This window comes from Perognathus longimembris, chromosome 13, assembly GCF_023159225.1.
Source record: "Perognathus longimembris pacificus isolate PPM17 chromosome 13, ASM2315922v1, whole genome shotgun sequence".
Classification (NCBI taxonomy): domain Eukaryota; kingdom Metazoa; phylum Chordata; class Mammalia; order Rodentia; family Heteromyidae; genus Perognathus; species Perognathus longimembris.
Genome location: NC_063173.1, coordinates 25,949,292 through 25,975,223, shown reverse-complemented (window position 1 = coordinate 25,975,223; position 25,932 = coordinate 25,949,292). Strand labels below are relative to the sequence as shown.

Below are 25,932 nucleotides of genomic sequence, written 5' to 3'. Positions count from 1 at the left end.
AATATACTCAGATAAGATTACAGAGATAGTGTAGGTACAACCACAGGAAGGTGATATAAGAACATCATCAATAATAGAAGCTACAGATACACATGGGATGTTGAAAGTAGTTACAACTGTGATATAACAATCATTTCCATAACATGGAGTTCATTTCACTTAGCATCATCTTATGTGTTCATAAGGGTATAGCTATTGGGCTCTTGTGATTCTCTGCTATGACTTGCCTAAACCTTTACTAGTTATTCCCAATAAGGGAGACCATAGATAGAGTCCATGTTTCTTTGGGTCTGTCTCACTTCACTTAGTATAATTTTTTCCAAGTCCTTCCATTTCCTTACAAATGGGGCAATGTCATTCATTCTGATAGAGGCATAAAATTCCATTGTGTATATGTACCACATTTTCCTGATCCATTCGTCTACTGAGGGGCATCTGGGTTGGTTCCAAATTCTAGTTATGACAAATGTGCTGTGATGAACATTGTTGTGCTGGTGGCATTACTGTGATTTTGCTTGTGATCTTTTGGATAGATACCCAAAAGTGGGGGCTGCTGGTTCATAGGGGAGTTCTATATTTAGCCTTCTGAGGAATCTACATACTGCTTGCCAGAGTGGCTGAACCAGTTTACATTCCCACCAACAATGAAGTAGGTTTCCCTTTTGGCCACATCCCCTCCAACATTTGTTATTGTTAGTTTTCTTGATATAGGACATTCTCACTGGGGTGAGATGGAATCTCAGTGTTGTTTTGATTTGCATTTATTTTATGGCCAGTGATGTAGAACACTTTTTCATATGTCTCTTGGCCATTCTCATTTCCTCATCAGAGAAGCCTCTTTTTAAGTCTCTAGCCCACTTGATGAGGGGGCTATTGGTTCTTTGCGGTTTTGTTTTGGAAGAAGGTAATTTTTTTAGTACTGCATATATTTTAGATATGAGGCCTTTGTCTGTTGAATGGCTGGTAAAGATCTTCTCCCAGTCTGTGGGCTTTCTGTTTATCTTGCAAGCTATGTCCTTTGCCGTGCAGAAGCTCTGCAGTTTGATACAGTCCCATTTGTCCAACCTTTCTTTGATTTGTAGCCTTTCTGGGTCTTTGTTAAGGAAGTTCCTTCCTGCACCAAGGAGCCCAAGTGTTTCTCCTACTCCTTCCTTTAGTGCTTTCAGGGTGTCTGTTTTGATTTCGAGGTCTTTAATCCATTTGGAATTGATTTTGGTGCAGGGTGATATATAAAGATCTAGTTTTAGTTTGTTGCATGTGTTGAGCCAGTTTTGCCAAGGTGCTACAATCTTAACCCTTAAAGTCACAAGCACCAATTATGTGGTAAAATTTTACTCAAGTGATAAACAACTTTTGTAATCTTAATAAGCAGATGTAAGCTGTAGATGACTTAGAGTTAGCATATATTTTTGTCAATTTCCAAGTTCCCAGAAAGTTTGGTGTGGAAAATAGCCTACACCTGGGAGAGAAAACTGAATTCCCTTCAAGCCAGGACTGATTGACCTTTTCGGGGATCTCTCAGCATTTTGAGAGTTCTGGGAGGAGACATTTCATCTTCCCAATCATTTCAGGTCTCACATTTTGGCGACTGTGGGCTCCTACATTTGGACTTGGCAATTAAAGCACAGAAAAGCAGATACTTAAAGGAAGGTGGACTAAATGAGATGGGATGATGGAGGCTGATATGGGTGTGAGAATAGGGCAGATGCCAAGAATCACCTCATTGAAGGATCATGACTCAGATGGCTCTGGTCTCTGATTTGCTTCCAGTTCATGTACAGAAAATCACATGGGTTGCCTGCAGTTTTTATAAGCCTCACTTTATCACAAGCTTTCCACAAGGTTTTGTTATTGTCTCCTGAATTTCAGAAGTGGACCCTCTTATTCTCAGCCAGAGATTGACTCTTCTTCTCCACTACAAATCACATCTGCAACTCTGAACAGGGAAATGGAAGAAAGGTAAGGATTTATTCCAGGATCATCCAGATACCAGTTATGAACGTTTCTCTGTGTTGATGTCCCTGTGTTTCCAAGATGAAGAAGAACCTCTTAAGACAATATAAGTTGCAGCAAAGGGGATCAATTGACGTGGGGAGAGGCCGATGTTGAGAGACACGGAGATTATCACTACATGTTATATTCTGTTCAGGAGGTCTTGTGAGAAACATGACTCACTGGATTCTCCTATCTCATATGTCAGTTAAGTCTCAGGACAAGATATCACAAGGCTGTGATATGTTTTCAAAACAGAATACCAAGCAATAAGTTGCAATAGTAATAAGATGTCTCCAGTACACAGAATTGTCCTGTGGAGATGATCAACTCAGGAACTTCATTTTCACACAGAGCAACTCACTACCTCTGAATCAAAAACAGCTGGAAGGTAAGACTTAACAGATGACTTGAAAAATTACCTCTCTCCTGTTAGGTCTCTCCTCTGAGTCCAAATCTCCATCTCTTCTCCTTGGGACAAAGCTTCCTAAAAACAGTGGGTTTCCGCAGGAAGAGACAGGAGGTAGGATGCTGCCCCTGAATTCTTTGGATTCTTGAGAACTGATCTGACACATTTTAAAGCTATGATCCAGGTATAGCCTCTCTGGTAAAAATTACAGTCTTAAATAATTACCAGAAGAGATTACATGTGATCTCTCTTTCTTTCCCATTCTGTCTGTTTGTGTTTAATGTCAGCTTGAGTACATGTGCATCATGTTTCTGCACCATGAGACATGCCTCTCCACTCTGTTACATCTTGCCCACAATTAGTAAATCCATGAGACCAAATAAATCTTTTCTCTCAAGTGGTTTTCTTCAGATATCTTGTTCAAATGCACACACACACTCACACACACACATTCACACACACACACAGTCACAAAGTTAACATACTATGTTGTTTTTGTTTGGTTTCCACCTGAGTGGAATATTAGCTCTCCCTGCTCCATTTTAAGTCCACGTGTTTCCATAAGAATGAAATGAGTTTTCTTATATGCAGTGTTTACTTGGGCCTTGCGATTTTGGGTTTTTGTTTGTTTCTTTTTTTTTCTGAGATTGGTACTAGGGCTTGAGCTCAGGATCTTGTGCTTTTGATCAGCTAATTGCTGGTATTCTGCTACTTGGGACATGTATCCATTCCTACTCTTTGTATTTTTATTGAAGAATTTACTTATTTAACTCATTTCTATTAATGACAGTTACTGGTATGCAAATACATGCATAGATTACTTTATTGAACTTTATATCTCCTTGGATTTTCATGCATGAAAAAAACTAATATTATGTCATTTGCAGGGAATGGATAGTAGAACATGTCCTGTTAACTTTGGTCATCCAAGTTCAGAAGAACAAACAGCATATGCTTTCAATCACATGGAGAAAGTACACTTAAAATACACCAGGACATGATAAAATTCACAGGGCTCTCAGCATTCACACAAACTAAAACCAAAGGATACTCTTAGAAGAGGGACCCAAAGGCAAAATGCCCATGTGCCTCTCATCACATAAAAAAAACATTTATCAAAATGAATTCCAGAAAATGGAATCAAGGGAGTTTTTTCATTGTTGCTGTTTTTGTTTTCTTTGATTTTTCTCTCATTGTTAATTTATCTTTCTCTGGAAGATTAAAGGTTCACAGTGAAGGAGGGAAAATGGTTTAACAAATGTATCTGTAGTACTCACTAGACACTATGTTGAAAATGAACTATATAACTTTGGGTGGGGACTAGAGGAAAAAATTGGGAGAGATCACGAGAAGAAGTGACATTGTCTTAAAAGAAATGTACTGTTTTCCTCACTTTTGTAACTATAATCTCTCAATATATCACCTTTATAACAACAAAATATTTGTTAAAAACAAAATACTGAGAAGTAGAAATAGTTTTGGGGGTTGGCCTAGGGAGGGCATAAAAATGGAGGGAGGAAGATTAATCAAATGTAATCATTATATTTAATGTACATTATGTAAAAAAATTGACAATATAACTTCAAGGTAGGGAATGAGAAGGAAAATAGAAAAGAATGAAAAAAGGGGTGACATCAGCCAAGAAGCATTTTACCTATTTAATAACCTATTTATGAAATTGTGACCCTTTTAAATCTACTTAATATTAAGAAAAAAGAAGAAACCTCCAACCTGGAGCTGGTAGCACCTAGCTATATTCCTTGCTATTGAGAAGGCTAAGATATAAGATCACAGTTCAAACCAAGTCTAGAAAGAAAGGTCATGAGAATATTATTTGCAACTAACAGCCAAAAAAACTGGCAGTGGAGCTCCAGATTACGTGGTAGCCTTGAGAATGAAAACCCAGGACAGTGCTCAGTGCCTGAATTCTAGTCCTGGTATCAACAAATACAAAATAAATTCAACTCTAAAAACATTATAATAGACATAATATACAGTAGGATAATCATTGAATACACAGTAAGAAAAACTATATATTTGTATTATGCATATAATTATTACCTCTATTGTGCAAACAGCATGGATATTCAAAAGCCAGGTTAGTGCTGTATCCCTGGTCTACACTCCACCCTATACTATTATGATATACAGGATGAATTCTTTAATACTCTAGTGCATGTAGGACATAAACTAAGAAGTTCTGAAATATGGAATGGAAGATCAAATGCATATGTGAACTCATAGTTCTATGTAAACGGAAGGAGGAAGGGAGGGAGGGAGGGCAATTAAGCAAATTAAAGAATATATGAGAATAACAATGGGATTATGAAACTCATGAAGCCTATCAAACTGTGAATATTTCTCTATCATTTGGAATAAAACTATACTGATGAATGCCTTTCTGCTATAATGAATGCTGAAACAAGTGCAGTCACACCAGGATGCCCTTTGGGTGGCAAAAGCCTAAAGATGCACTTTAAAATTGAGTTATAAGGATCCAAAATGCAATCTACAATCACTTGATATTTCTACTGAAGGTTGGAGTTGGCAATTAAAGGACAGCACAGAAACAACTTAAAGGACAGTGGACTGAATGAGATGAGATGAAGGAGACAGATAGGGGTGTGAGAATAGGGTAGATTCAAGGAAACATCTCAATGAAGGATCATAACTCCGAAGGTTTTACTCTTTGATTTTCTTTCTAGTACATGTACAGAAAATTACCTGGGTTTTCCACAGTCCTCATACTCCTAATTTCCTCACAAGGATCATATAAGCTCTTGTTGTCATCTCTTGACTTTTAGAACAAAGAAGTGACTGTTATTGTTCAGTCTGAGAAAGGCTCTTTCTCCCCACAACAAGTCATATCTGCAACTCTGAACAGGAAAATGGAAGAAAGGTAAGGGTGTATTCCAGGAACATCCTGATCTCCAGTTATGGTATTTTCTCCTAGTTCATGTCACTGTGTTTCAAAGATGAAATGCTTTATTCAGGGAGCTATGGGAAAAAATAAGAACTAGAAAACTTCTGAAAACTGAATGCTGTGGTCGCTCCTACTCTGGAAATTTCAAATGATGTTAACCAGATTGTCCTGCTTTCCAAATCCAATGTTCCTATTTGCCCTGGATTTACATTCAAATATAATGTCACAAAGAGATTGCTGATTCCTAATGTTCATTTAAAAGGAAATATGAATAATATAACACAAGTTTTAATGGTTCATGAAGTATACTACATTGTATCTCTCATGGATCCTGACATAAAAGAAACAGATGATTCAATTTAGAATAAATGAAGACTTTTACAGGGGGTGAGGATCAGTCATGTGTAGTAGGATTCAGGGGGAAATGGCAATCACTTGGTGAATCCCTGATGGAAGAAAGGATGAGGCAGGACTTCTGCACTAGGGTTTTGGGAGGAAAGGATGGACCTGTTGTTGGAGAGAAAGATTATTGCCATAGCTTTATCTCTCGTAATAAAACTTGATTGTCCAGTGGCTTTAGAAACACATCCTTCACCAGATCACAGATAAGTAAATGGGAGGTAGATGATAAAAAGAAAAAATTCTTCTCCCTCTGATCTTCTGCTTGTCAATTGGGCTGTCCAATAGCTCCATTGAAACCCATGCAGAAGATAAAGGATTAAATTTAAAAAAAACAACAACACCCTAATGAAGCCAAAGACAGGGAAGTTTGGCAGAAATTGTTTCATGAAACATGACACTAGTCTTTATATCTTTTGTGTCTTTCTACTACGTGAGGTCTAAATATCATTGGATGTTTCTCATCTCATCTCCATCACAGCTATTGTGTTTGCATCTTCTTTTTCTTTCATCACTTCTATAGCACTTTCACCATGTTTTAAAAAATTACTTCAAAATTGGAATCTCTCTCACAAATGCAAAGTGTTCTTACTAGAGAACAAGAATAACTACTTACATTCCAGACCATTACATAAACACCTTAACTAAGGACTTATGAGGTGTAGTCTGAAAACTATGTGGTATATGAAAGAAGGGCCTTGTTGTTCCCCAATCACAAAGAATGTTGATCAACATCATATGGTGAACATGACTTTGCCCATGTCAACACATCAGCCCAGGGAAGAGAGAGATGTGAATAAAGGACACAGTCCTTCTGTTTATTGCATCACCTCAAAGTAGCTGTGTCACTCTACTCACCTGTCACTAAAATGAAGATAAAATCATGTAGAAGAAAAGATTGGCTACTGCAGGACTCTAGCAACCTTGAGAAGCCCTAATATTCTCTCAGATTCATGCTCATATACAAACATTTTGGAAACTCCTGAGAAATAAGACAAAGGGCAGAAAATAGAAACATAGCCTTACACTGGACACAAGTAGACCAGGAGGCGGTATGGAGCCTGTTCTGGATGATGTAATCCCAGAAAAAATATCTTGTATGCTTTAAATTGAGTTTCTCCTAGTGTAGGTTGGAATATAAAAATGCATGTTCTATGGAAAAAGGCTAAAAGTGAAAGACTGTCAGTTAATGAAATATACATGGTTTCCTCCACATAGAACTTTACCTTGATGAGGAAAATAAATAAATCAAATGTAAAAGAAAGATTCCAGAATTGCCTTCTGTTGAATCAGTGGAACTTCTGATTTTCCATTTCAAGCCACTAAAACTCACATCTCTTTAGAGAGCACATCTCTTTAGGACAGTTGGTGGTGGATTTTTCCCTGCACACCACTCTTTCTCCAGAAGACTGTGTTTCTTTCCACTTGAAGGTCTCCTACTTTGTTTACATTTTCAGGATAGGAAGGGGCTGCTGGATTTAGCTAAGTATTCCAAAGAGAAAATCACTCACTTGTATTTTATTCTCTATCCCATCAACTTTTGGATACTAATTCTATTACATTCACAAGTAAAACAAAAGGGTAGGCCTGACTAAACCCTGCTGGTTTCAAAACCAGGCTTTGAGAGAAGCAGGATTCATTACGCACACTCTTTCCATTCTGGTTCAACCTACTAAAAAGTGAAGAAAACAGTATTTTTTAATTCATTTTTTATTGTCAAAGTAATGTACAGAGGGGTTACAGTTGCCAACATAAGGCATAGAGTACATATCTTACCAAACTTATTACCACTTCCTTCATTTTTCTCTACCTTCACTCTTCCCCGGTTCCATCACTGCCCTTCCCGGAGTTGTACAGTTGGTTTACAGCATATTGTCTTGTAAGTATTGCTACTCAAAGCCAGAGGAGGGAATTATTTCTCCTGTGTAGAAATTTAGAGAGAAACTAAGATCAGCATGCCAGCTTTATGTAGGTCCCTGCACTCACAATTTATACATTAAATGAATGTATGATAACAGTGTTTTTCCATGTCATGTTACAGGTGTTACATGAAAAATAAAATGAAAATAGTATAAAAACCATTAGAACACATCTATATAATGCAATGGAAAGAATTCATACATCCTAATCCATTTTGCGTGAACTCAAGGTATATTCATAAGTATATATATGTACATAGGTATATATATGCACACACATTGTTTTGTTAAACCCGCAGAAGAATTATGTGATGTGAATATCTTCCAGAGGAGCACTATGAGTACTCTATTATCCTTAGTCTCTTCATTTTTGGGTTCCCCTTTCCTAGTTCTGATAAACATACATATAATACCTAGTGTACGAAAGTCAGTTACAATGGCATAAGGGGTAAAACCATGGGGAAGAAAGGCAAAAGAAAAAGGTATCATTTCATATAGCACATTGAATATAATAACAAAGGTAAACCACTTATTTTCAAATGCCGTAGTTCATTTCACTTAGCACCATCTTATGTGATCATATTTACATTGCTATTGAGCTCCTGAGCTTCTTGGCTAGGACTACCCTAGATAAGTACTAATAGATTCCAATGAGTGAGACCATAGAGTTTATGTTTCTTTGGGACTGGCGCACTTCACTTAGTATAATTTTTCCAAGTCTTTCCATTTCCTCACAAATGGGTCCATGTCATTCTTTCTAATAGAAGCATAGAATTTTGTTGTGCCATATGTACATATTTTCTTGATCCATTCATCTACTGAGGGGTATATATTTTTTTTCAAATTTTTATTATCAAACTGATATACAGAGAGGTTACAGTTTCATACGTTAGGCATTGGATACATTTCTTGTACTGTTTGTTACAGGGGTATATTTTTTAACTCATAGACTCTCAAGTAGGTTGAGTCAGTGCCTGCTAACCTCTCAATCTACTGGAATTTTCCACCCCAGTGTCAATTGATCCATTGCCCCCTGTTGAAATCTGCTTAAGTATCTTTCTTAATGTTTATCAATCTGCACTTTTCCTACTTCCTTTCACAGATTCCTCTCATCAGAGGGAAAATTGCTAACCATGTGGGAGAGTGTGTGAAATAGGTAAAGAATACACACTTCAGATGACTACTCTTAGTGTTCCTCTGGAAGATATTCACATACTTCACATAATTCTTCTGAGGGTTAACAACACAATGTGTGTGCATATATATACCTATGTACATATATATACTTATGAATATACCTTGAGTTCATGCAAAATGGATTAGGATGTATCCATCACATTATATAGATGTGTGCTAATGGCTTTTATACTATTTTCATGTAACACCTGTAATGTGATATGGAAAATCTCTGCATCATGTCTTCATTTAGTGTGTAAATTGTGAGTGCAGGGACCTACATAAGCTGGCATGCTGATCTTAGTTTCTCTCTAAATTTCTACACAGAAGATATAATTGCCTCTCTGGCCTTTAGTAGTGTTGTATCTATAGCACTAGAACTCTGAGTAGGGTGTTTGGATCTTAGTATATTTCTGTGATATTTGAAGACTATGAACAGAGCAGACACTTCAAGCTGTATGGATGGAATATACTGAATTTTTCTTCTGTACTCCAGAACTACTCAATTCTTGGCATATTACTTAATCTCTAAGATACTCTATTTTATTCCTCTTTACAACTAAAATAATCATTACCACACACTGCAGGGTAAAGCTGAGAGATAGAAATTACTTAAGTTTCTGAGGCCTGGTTTTTGCTTTCAGAGACAACAGAACAATTCTGAGCATGGAACAAACCACACCAGCCTTGATTACAGAAGTGACAAGAATATATGCCTATAACCACACCTATCAGGAATATTGTGTCATGGAGAAGACAATTCTCAGGTGGTTGAATGTCATCACTGAAGTGGTCGGATTGGCAGGAAATGCAGCTGTGGTCTGGTTCCTGGGCTTCCGGATTCTGAGAAATGCCATCTCAGTTTACATTCTAAATCTGGCTGTGGCTGACTTTCTCTACCTATGCTTTCAACTTATATATTCCCTGATTGAACTTATCATCGATTTCCATAATAGTATGATCTATGTCCCTTATGTCTCTTACTTTGTGATTTATTATTTTCATACAGCAGGCCTGAGCTTCCTCAGTGTTATTAGCCTGGAGCGCTGCCTGTCTGTCCTGTGTCCCATCTGGTACTGGTTACGGCGCCCAAAACATGTATCATCCTTCATGTGTCTGCTGGTCTGGGTAATATTACTGATGTTTACTGTTTTGCAATTTTATTACTGTGCAGGATGGGGTGACCTTTCTTATAGGAACTGGTGTCAGTTCTTTAGGTGTTCTCATTATGCGTTCTTGGGATTTTTACTTTCACTTCTTACAGGGTCCATCCTGGTTCTGGCTGTAAGAATGTTTTGTGGTTCTAAACGAATGTCACTAACAAGGTTGTATGTTACCATCCTTCTCACAGTCCTGGTCTTCATCTTCTGTGGTCTGCCTTATTGCCTCTCCTGGTTACTAATAGAAGCAAGGGAGATTGATATTTATGTTTTCTCCTGTTACTTTATTAGGCTTATGGTTTTCCTCTCTTGTGTTAACAGCTGTGCCAACCCCATCATTTACTTCTTTGTTGGCTCCTTCAGGCAGCCGCAGAGGCAGACTCTCAAGCAGGTTCTGCAGAGGGCTCTGCAGGACACTCCTGAAGACAATGAACGCAGAGGCAGACTTTCTCAGGGGACCCTGGAGATGTCAAGAAGAGCTGAGCAATGAAAAACAACTTCTGCCCTGATGTTTAGATTTGGCTTTGTGTAATATCCTGGCCATGACAGTTGTCTGCTCTTGTCACAGTCCATGTCTCTGAAATATATGTCTAATTCCCTAGGATCTTTAAATGGATGCACTTTACCTCAACTCTTTAGCTTTTCTCTGAGACAACATTAGTATGAAAGTGAAATGTCTGTATCATTCTATTTGAAGAAAATTCTTATCACTATTTCTAAATATTTTCCCATTTAGCACTTCTTATATTTAGTTTAATGGAAAGAAATCCAATAAATCTCATAAAAACTAACTCTTATAAGCCCTGTTTATAATTGTCTTATACATTGTAAGTTTTAAAAGACTCTTTCTTTCCTCTCTCTATGTTGCTACCTATGTAATATTTTACAATTTTTTAGGACAATGCAGCATGTAGATAGCTTAATTGTGAGGAAATGGGTCATATGAGATAGATCATCAGACTTTTAGAGTTTTATGTTCTGGAAAACATACTCGATCTGAAAATAAAAATTCCAATGGGTTTATAAAAAGACCACTAGTGACATTTGTAATAGTCTTGTTATTGTGATTCTGATAATAAGAGGCATACCCTTTCACCTTCATACCTACTAAGTCTTATTTTAGTTCTTACCCAAAGTCCTCTAGTCAAGGAACTAGGAAAAATCCTAGTTGGATGCTGCAACATGAGGAGTGATTTCAAGGTGGGAGAATGCTAGAAAACATTTATTAATAGTTTATGCAATTATCTAATATTAGAAGATAGTGTAAGCCTCAAGATTTTGCACCCATTTTTCATTATGGCTTTATCTCAGTTTAATTGTCATTACTTTGGAACAGGACTGAAACGGTTGATTGGAGAGAGGTTGTAGCTCATTGATGCTATTGCATAGCATAATCAAGAAAATAGGTCAAATCCATTACTCTGATTCAATAAAACAACCTACATATAAATAATACTTAAACTGAACCTTCTCTAGCCAGTCAGTTGGGTTCATCTTGGTTCTTAGTTTTCATTGCAGAACTTGGTGCTCTCTTAGTTCTTTCCAAACTGTGACACCCATTGGGAAGCCTGAAGTTTTTTAAGCCTGTGGAACCTCAGACAAGGGTGGAGGTTGCGGAGAGAAGAATGAAAGAAATTTAATAAAAATAGAACTCTAGAAAAAACTCAAATTGAAATTCTTCAGGTGAAATGCTCAGTAACTCAAATAAAATCCAGTTGAATGCCTAGTCAAAGGGCTCATCCAAGTTAAAAACAGAGCATCTTGGCTTGGAGATGAGGTATATATATTTGAATATTTAGATAAAAAATGAGAAAATGCAAAAGAAAAAGGCAAGATTTATGACATACCTAGAACATACCGAGAAATCATGGACACAGCAGAAGTAAAAAGTTAAAAAAAGAAGTAAAACTGATGAATTTAAAAGCACATTTAATAAAATAATAATGAAACCTTTGTCAAATCTCAACAAAAAGATGTTCATCTAATTCTAAATTACTGATAGAAAACCAAGACAATAAGCAGATAAAAGGAATTCACAGCTTATTCACAGTAGTTGTACAGTACAAGTTAAGGTTATTGAAAAATAAGAGCAGCAATGTCTCTTACAAAAACTCAACAGAATATTTATAAATTTCTATGGAAACACTAAAAATAAAAAGGGCAAACAAAATGAATTCCAATATGAGAATGGAAGTAATGAGAAAGAAAGTAACTGAGGGACTAAAAGAGAAGAAAGCAGATTATTGACATGTGCTATGACATAGTGTATTATGTGCTATACTATACTATGAATGTAGTACTTATCTCTTGTCTGCATTCTTGTACTAAGTGACTCAAAAGAAATGCGAGTTGGTTAGTAAATGAAAAGACTATACCAGTAAAGTCTAGCACTGAGAGACCAGAGGAAATTATAAATGTGTGTATACATGTGTAAAGGAAATAAATTTCTAAGGAAATAAGAAGGTACCAAAGGACTTTGTGACTGTTGGTTGGAATGGTTGCTTTTCCCTGTGTTTGCTAGAGATCTAGGATCACCAAACACCAGAAGATACAAGTAAACATCATAGCACCCAAGAAGGGAATCCCAGAACAGTAAACAGAGTACCAGCCAGGCCTTCATACCTGAAACCACCCCAAGACTGGTAAAAAATCCACTCAGGGCTGTGACTCTCATGACATGTAGGAAAAAGCAAGCTGAGCACCCATCCTTTGACTGCCAACCCCAGTGGCCACCACCTAGCCCAGCAGGTACAGCTGACTAGAAGAACACATACTTAGAACTGATCTGGTATTGAGAAAAAATCATTTGATAGCTGTTTCTGGAACCTTGCAGGAGAAATGTAGATTATGAGACTTCCTTTCCACCACATATATAATGTCATTAATGAGCCCAGTGGAACAAATAAACACAGTTCCACATGAAGGTTTCAAGAAGTGTGAGTTGATCAATGGTTTGAACACAATAGACCTGTCTGGGCCTGGGGAAATCCATATGTTAGCGTAGTGTGGTACAGTGAAGAGATAGCCTGGTGCAATTCCCTGTTAGTGGTTCATGACACTGTACCAGGCATTTTTCTTTTTTTATTTTGTGTCACATTCTCCTGCATTTGCTCTAGCAGACAGAAATGTGTTTTTCCTACATAGGCTTCCTATGTACAGCTATGCATGAAAACACATACATGTCTCAATGCATTTACACAGAAACTGAATAAAATAAGTTATATTTAAAGGAGGAATACAAAGTCATTATTCTTCTTAACAACTGCTTATCAAACTGAATACCAGGGATTGGAAACACTACTTGGGGATGGAAAAAGTTGGGGGACAAGATGGAGGAGGAGGACTGAGCAAACCTTGTCTCTACATTTAATATACATAACGTAAAATATGAACTATGTAACTTGAAGGTAGTGACAAGAGGAGAAAAACAGGGGAGAACAAAGAAAGGGGTGATACTGGAAAAGAAGCATTGTACTCATAACCTGACTCATGGAATTGTATCCTTTTATACCACATGGAGAAAAAACAATAACTTTTAACTCTAAGATAGTGCCAATGGGTGCCAATGGCATGCACCTATAATCTAGCTGTTCAAGAGTCTGAGACCTAGGATCATACTTCAAATCTAGAGCAGGAAAACTAGGCCATGTGACTCTTATCTCCTGGTAACAAAGCTGCACATTGAGATCTAGATAAAGTAGTAGACCACTAGCCTTGGGAATAAAAGCCCAGAGACAGTGTTCAGGCCATGAGTTCAAGTCTCCGCAACAGCACAAAAAATTCAATTCAAAAGATATTTTAATAGGGCAGATATATGTGGTAAGAAAAGTCAATTGTGCAGCCTCCACAACTATGCATTTGTATTATGCATATAACTATCACCTCTATTATGCACAGACCATGGATATTCAGAATCAAGGCTAGTGCATTATCCCTAATCTACACTCTGCCTCTATACTAACATAATACACAGATTGAATTCTTTAATATCATGATGCATGTAGGACAGAAATGTAAGAAGTTTTGAGATACACAATGGGAAAAGAAATATAAGTTTTAACCTATACTTGTTTGAAAATGGAAGTTAGGAAGGAAGGAAGGCAGGCAGGAAGGAAGGCAGGCAGGCAGGAAGGCAGGCAGGCAGGCAGGCAGGCAGGAAGGAAGGAAGGAAGGAAGGAAGGAAGGAAGGAAGGAAGGAAGGAAAGAAGGAGGAAAGAAGGAAGGAAGGAAGATAATTGAAGTTAAATAAGAATATGTAAGAATATGTACAAATAGAGAATGGGATTATGGGAGTGGTAGAGCCTATCAACTTGTAAACATTTGTCTTTCATTTGGAATCAAACCATACTAAGGAATATTTTTCTGCTCGGTTGAACACTGAAACAGCAAGTGCAGTCAGGCCAGGGTAAACTTTAGGTGGCTAAGGTCCAATGATACACTTTAATATTGAGTTGTAATAGCGTAAATCACCTGATATTTCTACCTAAGTGTCACAACCCATGACAACCGGGGACAAGACAATAACAAACACCAGACCATGGAATTGAGGTTTGGGGCACCAGAGGCCTGAAGTCTTCCACCAGCATCAGGTGTCCTGGGTTCATTTGACAAGGTATTTATTGAATAAGGTACAGGTGCACACACAGAAAGTGAAGCCACAATTTCCTTAAAGTCATAGGCACCAATAAGGTGCTACAATCTTAATCCTTAAAGTCACAGACACCAATCATGTGGTATAATTTTACTCAAGCAATAAACAACTTTTTGTAATCTTAATAAGCAGGTGTAAGCTGTAGATGACTTAGAGTTAGCATAGATTTTTGTCTAGTCCCAAGTTCCCAGAAAGTTTGGTGTGGAAAATAGCCTACACCTGGGAGAGAAAACTGAATTCCCTTCAAGCCAGGACTGATTGACCTTCTCAAGGATCTCTCAACTTCTGAGAGTGTTGGGAGGAGGCATTCATCCTCCCAATCATTTCAGGTCTCACAGTTTGGCGATTGGCAATTAAAGAACAGAACAGCAGTTACTAAAAGGAAGGTGGACTAAATGAGATGGTATGACAGAGGCAAATATGGGTATGAGAATCAGGCAGATGCCAATAATCATCTCAGTGAAGGAGCATGACTTGGATGGCTCTGGTCTCTGATTTGCTTCCAGTTCATGTACAGAAAATCACATTGGTTGCTGCAGTATTGATAAGTCTTACTTGATCACAAGCTTTTGTTATCATCTTCTCAATTTCAGAAGTGGACTCTGCTATTGCTCAGACTGAGAGAGGCTCTTCCTCTCCACTATAGATCACATCTGCAACTCTGAACAGGAAAATGGAAGAAAGGTATGGAATTATTCTAGGATCATCCAGATATTTAGTTATAAACTTTGCTCTGTGTTGATGTCCCTGTGTTTCCAAGATGAAGAAGATCCTCTTAAGACAATATAAGTTGCTGGAAAGGGGATCAATTGACGTGGGGAGAGGCAGATGTTGAAAGACACGGAGAGTATTACTACATGTTATATTCCGTTCAGGGGTCTTGTGAGGCACATAACTGATTTGATTCTACTAGCTCATTTGCCAGTTAAATCTCAGGACAGGAAATCACAAGACTGTACTATGTCTTCAAAACAGACTACCCAGCCACAAGGTTCAATAGTAATCAGACACAGAAATGTCCTATGGAGATTGTCAACTCAAGGACTTCTTCACTTTTGCACAGAGCAACTCACCACCTCTGAATCAAAAACAGCTGGAAGGTAAGACTTAACAGATGGCCTGAAAAATTACCTCTTTCCTGTTATCGCTCTCCTCTGAGTCCAAATCTCCATCTCTCCTCCTTGGGACAAAGCTACCTAGTAACAGTCGGTTTTCAGCAGGAAGAGACAGGAGATAGGGTTCTGCCCCTGAAATCTTTGGATCATGCAAGACCGACTCTGACACATTTTAAAGCTATGATACAGGAATAGTATCTCTGGTAAAAATAAAATACGGTCTTGAATAAATACCAGAAGAAATTACATGTGATCTCTTTCTCCTTCTTTTCCATACTGTCTGTTTGTGTTTAATGTCAGTCTGAATACATGTGCATCATGTTTCTGGCCACCATGAGGCATGCCTCTCTGTTCTATTACATGTTGCCCACAATGAATAAATCCATGAGTCCAAATAAATCTTTTCTCTCAAGTGGTTTTCTTCAGATATTTTTGTCACACACACACTAACTTAACATACTATGTTGTTTTGGTCTTGTTTCCACCTGAATTGGAATATTAGCTTTCCTTTCTCCATTTTAAATCTACCTGTTTCCTTAAGAATGAAACAAGTTTTTTATATGCAGTGTTTTCTTGGGCCTTGAGTTTACTTGTGTTTTTGTTTGTTTCTTTTTTTTTCTGAGGTTGGTACGAGAGCTTGAGCTCAGAACCTTGTGCTTTTGCTCAGCTAATTGGTGGCACCCTGCTACTTGGGACATGTATCCATTGCTACCCTTTGTATTTTTATTGGAGAATTTAATTATTTAACTCATTTCTATTAATGACAACTATTGGTATGCAAATACAGGCATAGATTACTTGATTGAACTTTATATCTCCTTGGATGGATCAAAAGAAATTGTCACACATGAAAAAGTATAATATTATGTCATTTGCAGGAAATGGATAAACTAGAACAAGTCCTGTTAACTAAAGACATCCAGTCTCAGAAGAACAAATATCATATGGTTGTCTCACATGCAGAAGGTAGAATTAAAGTAAACCGTGACATAATAAATTTCATAGGACTCTAGGAATTCACACTTCATGAAACCAAAGAATACTCTTTGAGGAGATACCCAAATGCAAAATGCCTACATGCCTCTGATCATATAAAAAAGCATTTATCAAAATGAATTCCAGGAAGTAGAAACAAGGTTGTTTTTTTTCTTTACTGCTGTTTTTGTTTTCATTGATTGTGGTCTCGCTGTTCATTTATCTATATTTGGAAGATTAAGTGGGTTCACAGTGACGGAGGGCTAATGCTTTAACAAATGCATCGGTAGTACTCACTAAACACTATGTTGAAAATGAACTATACAACTTTGGGTGAGGACTAGAGGAAAACACTGGGAGAAATCACGGGAAGAAGTGACATTGTCTTAAAAGAAATGTACTATTTTCCTCACTTTTGTAACTATAATCGCTAAGTATATCACCTTTATAATAACCAAATATTTGTTAATAACAAAATACCAAGAAGTAGAAATAATTTGGGGGCTTGGCCAGGGAGGGACATAAAATGGAGGAAGGAATATTAATCAAATAAAATCATTATATTTAATGCACATTATGTAAAAACATGAACAATGTAACTTCAGGGTAGGGACATGAGAAGGAAGATAGAAGAGAATGAAGAAAGGGGTGACATCAGCCAAGATGCATTTTACCTATTTCAAAACTTATTTGTGAAATTGTAACCCTTTTAAATCTACTTAGTAATAAGAAGAAAAAATTTTACCTCTAACCTGGGAGCTCGTGGCACATAACTGTAATTCTTGCTATTGAAGAGTCTAAGATTGAGGATCACATTTCAAACCCAACCTAATGAGAAAGGTCATGAGAGTCTTATATCCAATTAACCCCTAAAAAAAACTGGCAGTGGAGCTCTGGATAAAGTGGTAGAGCATTAGCCTTGAGAACAATAGCTCAGGACAGTGCTCGGGGTGTGAATTCAAGCCCTGGAACCAGCAAATACAAAATAAATTAAACTCTAAAAACATTTTACTTGACTTGATATACAGTATGAGAATCATTGATTATACAATAGGAAAAATATATATTTGTATTGTGCATATAATTGTTACCTCTATTGTGCAAAGAGCATGGATATTCAAAAGCCAGGTTCGTGTTGTGTCCCTTGTCTACATTAGTCCACCCTATACTATTATGATATACAGGATTCATTCTTTAATACCCTAGTGCATGTGGGACAGAAACTGAGAAGTCCTGATATAGAATGGGAGATGAACCACATGTGTGAACTATAGTTCTATGTAAATGGAAAGAAGGAAGGAAGGAAGGAAGGGAGGGAGGAAGGAAGGAAGGAAGGAAGGAAGGAAGGAAGGAAGGAAGGAAGGAAGGAAGGAAAGAAGGAAGGAAAAGAGGAAGGTAGGGAGAGAGGGAGGAAGGAAGGAAGGGAGAAAAAGCAAAGTTAAGAATATATAAGAATAGAAAGTAGCTACCATGGAGGTTGGGATTATAAGATTCATTGTGCCTATCAAACTGTAAACATTTCTCTATCATTTAGAATAAAACCACACTAATGAATGCCATTCTGCTATGATGAACACTGGCACAATAACTGCAGTTAGGCCAGGGTGCCCTTTGGATGGCAAAATCCCAATGTTGCACTCTAATACTGAGTTATAAGGACTCCAAATGCAAGCTAAAATCACTTGACATTTCTACCCAAGGTTGGAGTTGGCCATTAAAGGACAGAACAGCAATTACTTAAAGGCAGGTGGACTGAATGAGATGGAATGAGGGAAGCAGATATGGGTGTGAGAATAGGGCCGACGCCAAGAAAAATCTGAGCATGGAACCAAACACACCAGTCTTGACGACAGAAGTGACAGGAACATGTGACTCTAACTGCACATATCAGGACTATTGTGTTAAGAAGAAGACAATTTTCGGATGGTTGAGTATCATCGCCAAAGTGGTTGGACTGGCAGGAAATGTTGCTGTGATGTGGTTCCTGGGCTTCCGGATTCAAAGAAATACCACCTCAGTTTACATTCTAAATCTGGCTGTGGCTGACTTCCTCTACCTATGCTTTCAATTTACATATTTCTAGGATGTATTTACCAGCTATATCCTTGATTACATGAAATATGACCCTTTTTTGTTGATGTTCTGCATTACTATTTTTATACAGCAGGTCTGAGCTTCCTCAGCATTATTAGCCTGGAGCGCTGCCTGTCTGTCCTGTGTCCCATCTGGTACCGGTTCTGCCACCTAAGACATGCATCATCCTTCATGTGTGTACTACTCTGGGTAATATTACTGATATTTAATTTATTGGAAACTTGCTCCTACTCTGGTTTGTGTGGCCCTTATTATCTGACCTGGTGTCAGTTATTTAGTCTTTCTAATTATGGATACTTGCTATTTTTATTTGTGGTTCTCTCAGGGTCCAGCCTGGCTCTCGCTGTATGGATGTTCTGTTGTTCTCTATGAATGTCACTGACCAGGTTGTATGTGACCGACCTGCTCACAGTCCTGGTCTTCATCTTCTGTGGTTTGCCTTATGGCCTCTGCTGGTTACTAATAGAAGCAATGGACATTAATATCTATGTTATCTTCTGCTACTTTATTCAGATTATGCTTCTTCTTTAGCATTAACAGCTGTGCCAACCCCAGCATATACTTCTTTGTTGGCTCCTTCAGGCAGCAGCAGAAGCAGACTCTCAAGCGGCCTGCAGGACACTCCTGAAGACAATGAACACAGACGCAGACTTTCTCAGGGGACCCTGGAGATGTCAAGAAGCTCAGCTCAGCAATGAAAAACAACTTCTGCCCTGATGTTTAGATATGGCTTTGTGTAAAATCCTGGCCATTACAGTTGTCTACTCTTGTCTCAATCCATGTTTCTGAAATATGTAAGTCCATTTCCTTAGGATCCTCAAATGGATACACTTTACCTTGACTCCAGCTTTTCTCAGAAACAAAGTTAGTATGAAATTGAAATGTCTGTATGAAGAAAATTCTTATCACCATCTCTAAATATTTTCCCATTTAGCACTTCTTTGATTTAGTTTCACTTTAACAGAAAGAAATCCAATAAATCTCATAAGCACTATAAGTCTTATAAGCCCTGTTTATTATTGCCTTATACATTATAAGTTTGAAAAGATTCTTTCTTTTCTCTATGTTGCTATCCAAATAATATTTTATAATGTATAGGACAATGCAGCATGTAGACAGCTTAATTGTGAAGAAATGGATCCATATAGTTCAGGAGATAATCTGACCTTTTAGAATATGATGTCCTGGAAAACATACCCTATCTGAAAATTTAAAAATCCAGTGAGTTTATTAAAGGACCATGAAGACATTTGTAATTGCCATGTTAACATCATTCTGATAATAAAAGGCCTACCCTTTTACCTTTAAACCTGCTAAATCTTATTTTAGTTCTTACCCAAAGACCTCTAGTCTAGGAAACTAGGAAAAGTCCCAGTTGGATGCTGCAACCTGAGGATTGATTTCAAGGTGGAAGAATTTTGGAAAACATTTATTAGTAGTTTATGTAATTATCCAGTATCAGAAGATAATGTAAGCCTCAAGATTCTGCACCCATTTTTCATTATGACTTTATCTCAGTTTAATTGTCAGTACTTTGGGAACAGGACTGAAAACAATTGATTGGATAGAGGTTGTAGCTCATTGATATTATTAAGTAGAATAATCAAGAAAGTAATCAATTCCATTACACTGCTTCAATAAAACAACCTACATGTAAGTACATAGTTGAACTGAACCTTCTCTGGCCATGTCAGTTGGGTTGATCTCAGTTCTTATTTTTCAGTGCAGAACTTCGTGCTTTCTTGGTTTCTCCCAAAGTGTGACACATGCTGGGAAACCTGAGATTTTTTAAGCTTCTGGAACCCCAGACAAGGGTGGAGGTTGTGGAGAGAGGAATGAAAGAAATTTAATAAAGATAGAACTCTAGAAAAAAATCAGATTTAAATTCTGCATATGAAAAGCTCAGTAACTCAAATAAAATCCAGTTGAAAACCTAGTCAAAGGGCTCATCCAAGTTAAAAGCATAGCGTTGTGGCTTGAAGATGATATGTATGTATGAATATTTCAATAGAAATGAGAAAATGCAAAAGAAATAGGCAAGATCTATGCCATAGAATTAAAAGAACACACTTAGGAGTCATGGACACAGCAGGAGAAGAAGTATAAAAATGGATGAGTTGAGAAGCACATTTAATAAAATAATAGTGAAACATTTGACAAATCTCAAGTAAAAGATGTTCATCTAACTACAAACTACTGATAGCAATCCAAAATAATAAGAGTAGGAAATAAGAACTTCACAGCTTATTATAGTTAAACAGTAATTATACCAAGTTAAGGTTATTGAAAACTATGAGTAGCAATGTCCCATATAAATATTCAACAAAATATTTATAAATTTCCATAGAAACACTAAAAACAAAAATGTCATACAAAATGAATTCCAAGATGAGAAAAATAGTAATGGGAAAGAAAGTAACTGATGGGCTAAAAGAGAAGAAGGCAGATTAGAGACATGTACTATGATGTGGTATGCCATGTGGTATACCATTTATGTAGTATATATCCTGCTGCATATAGGATGGAATTATAAGAAATTCTGGGGAATAAAATGGGAAAAGTAATGCAAGTTTGAAACTATACCTGATTGAAAATGGAAGTGTGGGAGGAAGGAAGGAAGGAAGGAAGGAAAATAACTGAAGTTAAATAAGAATAGGAAATAGGAACAAATAGAGAATGGGATTATGGGATTCATGGAGCCTATCAACTTGTAAACATTTCTCTTTCATTTGGAATAAAACTATACTGATGAATGCCTTTCTGCTTTGATGAACACTGAAACGGCAACTGCAGTCAGGCCAGGGTGGCTAAGGCCCAATGATACATTTTAATATTGAGTTGTAATAGCGTAAATCACCTGACATTTCTACCTAAGTGTCACAACCCATGACGACCGGGGACAGGACAATAACAGACACCAGACCATGGAATTGAGGTGTGGGGCACCAGAGGCCTTAAGTCTTCCACCAGCTTCAGGTGTCCTGGGACCATTTGACAAGGTATTTATTGAGTAAGGTACAGGTACATACACAGAAAGTGAAGCCACAATTTTCTTAAAGTCACAGGCACCAATAAGGTGCTACATTCTTAATCTTTAAAATCACAGGTACCAATCATGTGGTATAATTTTACTCAAGTGATAATCAACTTCTTCTAATCTTAATATGCAGGTGTAAGCTGTAGATGACTTAGAGTTAGCATAGATTTTTGTCTAGTCCCAAGTTCCCAGAAAGTTTGGTGTGGAAAATAGCCTACACCTGGGAGAGAAAACTGAATTCCCTTCGAGCCAGGATGAATTGACCTTTTCAGGGATCTCTCAACTTCTGAGAGTTCCGGGAAGAGACAATTCATCCTCCCAATCATTTTGGATCTCACAGTTTGGTGTTTGCGTGCTCTCACATTTGGACAGAATGGCAGTTACTTAAAGGAAGTTGGACTAAATGAAATGGGATGATGGAGGCAGATATGAGTGTGATAATAGGGAAGAAGCTAAGAAATATCTCAGTAAATGATCATGACTCAGATGGTTCTTGTCTCTGATTTGCTTTCAGCCAATGTACAGAAAGTCACATGGGTTGTCTGTGGTCTTGATAAGTCTCAATTGATCACATCTTTCCACAAGCTTTTGTTATCATGTCCTCAGTTTCAGAAGTATATTCTGTTATTGCTAAGTCTTAGACTGTTCATCTCTACTACAGATCCCATCTACAACTGTGAACAGGTAAATGGAAAAAGGTGAAGACTTATTCCAGGATCATCCAGATATCCAGTTATGAACTTTGCTTTGAGTTCATGTACCTGTGTTTATAAGATGAAGTGATTTATTCAGGAAATTATAGGGAAAACAAGAACAGAAGGTTCTGTCTGAAAACTGAATGCTGATTGCTCCTACTCTGGAAATTTAAAATGATTTTAACCAGATTTTATAATTTTCCAAATCAAATGTCCTTATTTTCCTTTGGTTTACATTCAGATCTGGTCTCATGAAGAAAAGGCTGATTCCTAATGTTCATTTAAAAGGCAATAGGTATGTATATTTTATTTCCTAGATGTGGTATCAAGTAATGCATGTTTCATTGGTTCTCAAAATATCCTACATTGTATCTCTCATGGATCCAGACGTAAAAGAAACAGATAGTTCAATTTGCAATGATTGAGGAGGCCTGTAGGAGGTCTGTCATGTAAGGTTGGATTCTAAGTAAAATGACAAGGGCATGGTGAATCCACTGAGGGAAGAAAATGGTGAAGCAGAATTTCTTCAGCAGGCTTTAGGATGTGAAGGAAGGATCTATTGCCAGAAAGAAAATGCAGCAATAGCTCTTTCAAAGGAAAATTTGATGACAAAATGGGCTTAGAAACACATCCGTTACCAAATCACAGGTTAGCATAAGGGAGGTAGGAGGTGAAAAGAAAGTTCCTCTCCCTCTTTTCTTCAGTGCACCAATAGTGCTGTCCAATGGCTCCACTGAAACCCATCCAGAAGAGAAAGGTTTCTATAACAACCACCCTATTGGGAAGCCAAAATTAGCAGGGAAGTTTGCAAGCAATTTTCTTTCATGGAGCATGAGAATAGTCTTTTGTGTCTTGCTATTACATGAGGTCTAAATGTCATTGAAATATTTGTCATCTCATTTCCATCACAGCTATTATTTCTGGTTTGCATCTAATTTTTCTTTTGTCACTATGTCAAGAGTTGAGGACTTTGTATTTTCACCATCATTACAAAAGTACTTCTAAATTGGAATGCATCTGATAAATGTACAATGTACTTCTTATTTAGTTACATACTGGACCATTACATAAAGAGCTTAACTGAAGGTTTGTAAGGTATAGTCTAGAAACTCGACAGCATATGAAACAAGGACCTTGTTGTTCCAATTCCCCAATCACAGGGAGTGTTTGTCAACCTCATATGGTGAACATGACTTTGGCCATGGTGGCACACCAGCCTAGGAAAGAGAAAGACATGAGTAAAGGGCATACTCTTGTTTATCGCATCACCTTGAAGTGACTGTATCAGTCTACTCACCTGCCATTAAAATGAAGATGCAATGGAAAATCAGATCAGTGCTTTAATTTAGACCTCAAAAAAAAAATCCATCCCACTGGTTCCAGAAGACTGGCTACTGGGGAACTCTAGCCGACTTGAAAACCCCTGATACTCTCCCGGGTTTTGTGATTATGTGAAAACTTTCTTGGAATTACTGAGACATAAGAAATGTAGCAAAGAGCAGAAAGAAAGCCTCATATTGGGCACAAATAGATCAGCAGATAGTATGGTATGGAACCTGTTCTTTATGTTGTAATGCCAGGAAAAAAATATCTTGTATGCTTTAGATGGAGTTTCTCCCAGCGTAGGTTGAAATACAAAAATATATTGCCTATGAAAAAATGTTCATTGTGAAGGAGGGTCTGTTAAGGAACTATAGATGATTTTTTCCTTATAGAAATTCATGTTTGATGATGAAGATAAATACATTAAATATTAAATAGAGATTTCAATAGTGAGTTGCCATATATAGGATCAGTAAAACTTCTCTTTTTCTAGCTCAAGCCACTAAATTTATTCACTGAATGTATGATATACACTTTTTTGATGTCACATTATGAGTGAAATGGAAAATAAAATAAAATAAATGGAAAATAAAATGAGTGAAATGTAAACTAAAAACCATGAAATGTCATCTCTCTATAAGAGTTCATGGTGGATCCATTTTCTGAATGCCTCCCATTCCGCCTGAAGCCCTCAACTTTGGATACATTTTCAGGACAGGACAGGGCCCCTGAATACTGGTAACTATTCCTAATTTTATTTCATTCACAATTTTGACTAGTATAATGATTACAACTTGGGACTTTATCCTGTGTTTTTTCAGCATCCACCTGCAATCTACTTGAATTAGTGGTAGTAATAGTCAAAGAAATGGTAAGCCTGAGGCTGTCCTGCTGGTTGCAAATCAATGACTAAGAAAAGCAGGATTAATTACTCATAGTCTCTCCACTCTATTTCAGTCTAGGGTAAATGAAGAAAACAATATTTAAACCTTAAACTCTTGAGTAGAATGAAGTAGTCAATGCCTGCTGAGATTCAATGCCTATCCATCTAGTGGAATTTTCTAGCCCAGTGCCAACTGATCTTTTTTTTCTGAAGTTGAAATCTTCCTAAACATTAATCTTGACATTTCACAGAATTCTCTTTTCCTACTTCCCTTCACAAAGTCCTCTCATCAGAGAAAACTGCATTAAAGATTTGGGAGAAGGTGTGAAGTAGATTTATAATGCACACTCTGTCCCATTAGTAGATAATCTCATACTTTATATAATTCTCCTAGATGCTTAATAAACCTATATGCTGTTCTTCAAAGACCTGTCAGTAATCAGCATCAGATGTCTGGGGACACATAAAGATTTCTGAATATGCCTTGAGTTTGTGCAAAATGAATTAGAGTGTATGAATTTTTTGTATCACATTTTATTGGTCTTTTCTAGTACTTTCTATCCTCTTTTCACTTTATTTTCCATTTCACTTTTATAACATGAAATGGAAATGCTGTGTATCATGCATTCATTCAGTGATTAAATTATGAGTGTGGGGACCTCACACATAGTTGGCATTGTGATCTTTGTATCTCCCTAAATTCCTACATATGAGAGAAAATTACTGGCTTGGAGTAGTGCTGGATCTATATCACTAGCCCTCTGAGTGAGGTGTTGGGATCTTAGTATATTTCTCTGATTTAAAGATTTTTATGTAGAAGGCCGAAACCTCAAATCCAGAAGTAGGATTTGGTTCCATACTCCAAAACTCCTCAACTCTTGACATACTACTTAATCTCTGAGATATTCTATTTTTTTCTTGATAGGATGAAAGTAATTATTACCACACTGAAGGGTAAAGCTGAGGAATATAAAGTACATAAGAGTTTCTGAAGTTCATTTTTTTTTTTTAATTTCAGAGGCAGCAATGAAGCGATTCTGAGCAAGGAACCAACCACATCATCCTTGGTGAAAGAAGTGACAGGAACATATAACTATAACTACATCAATCTGGACATGTGTGCCATGGAGAAGACAATTCTTGGGTGGTTGAGTGTCATCATTGATGTGATTGGACTGGCA

At 37.2% G+C, this 25,932-nt stretch overlaps 1 protein-coding gene across 1 annotated transcript; it reads left to right on the top strand.

The window, feature by feature from the left end:
- The first annotated feature begins 9,484 nt into the window (after positions 1–9,484).
- LOC125362459 (mas-related G-protein coupled receptor member A-like) lies at positions 9,485–10,468 on the top strand. Its single transcript, XM_048361303.1, has one exon. It carries the CDS (start codon positions 9,485–9,487, stop codon positions 10,466–10,468), a length of 984 nt encoding a protein of 327 aa, XP_048217260.1.
- Positions 10,469–25,932: the final 15,464 nt, after the last annotated feature.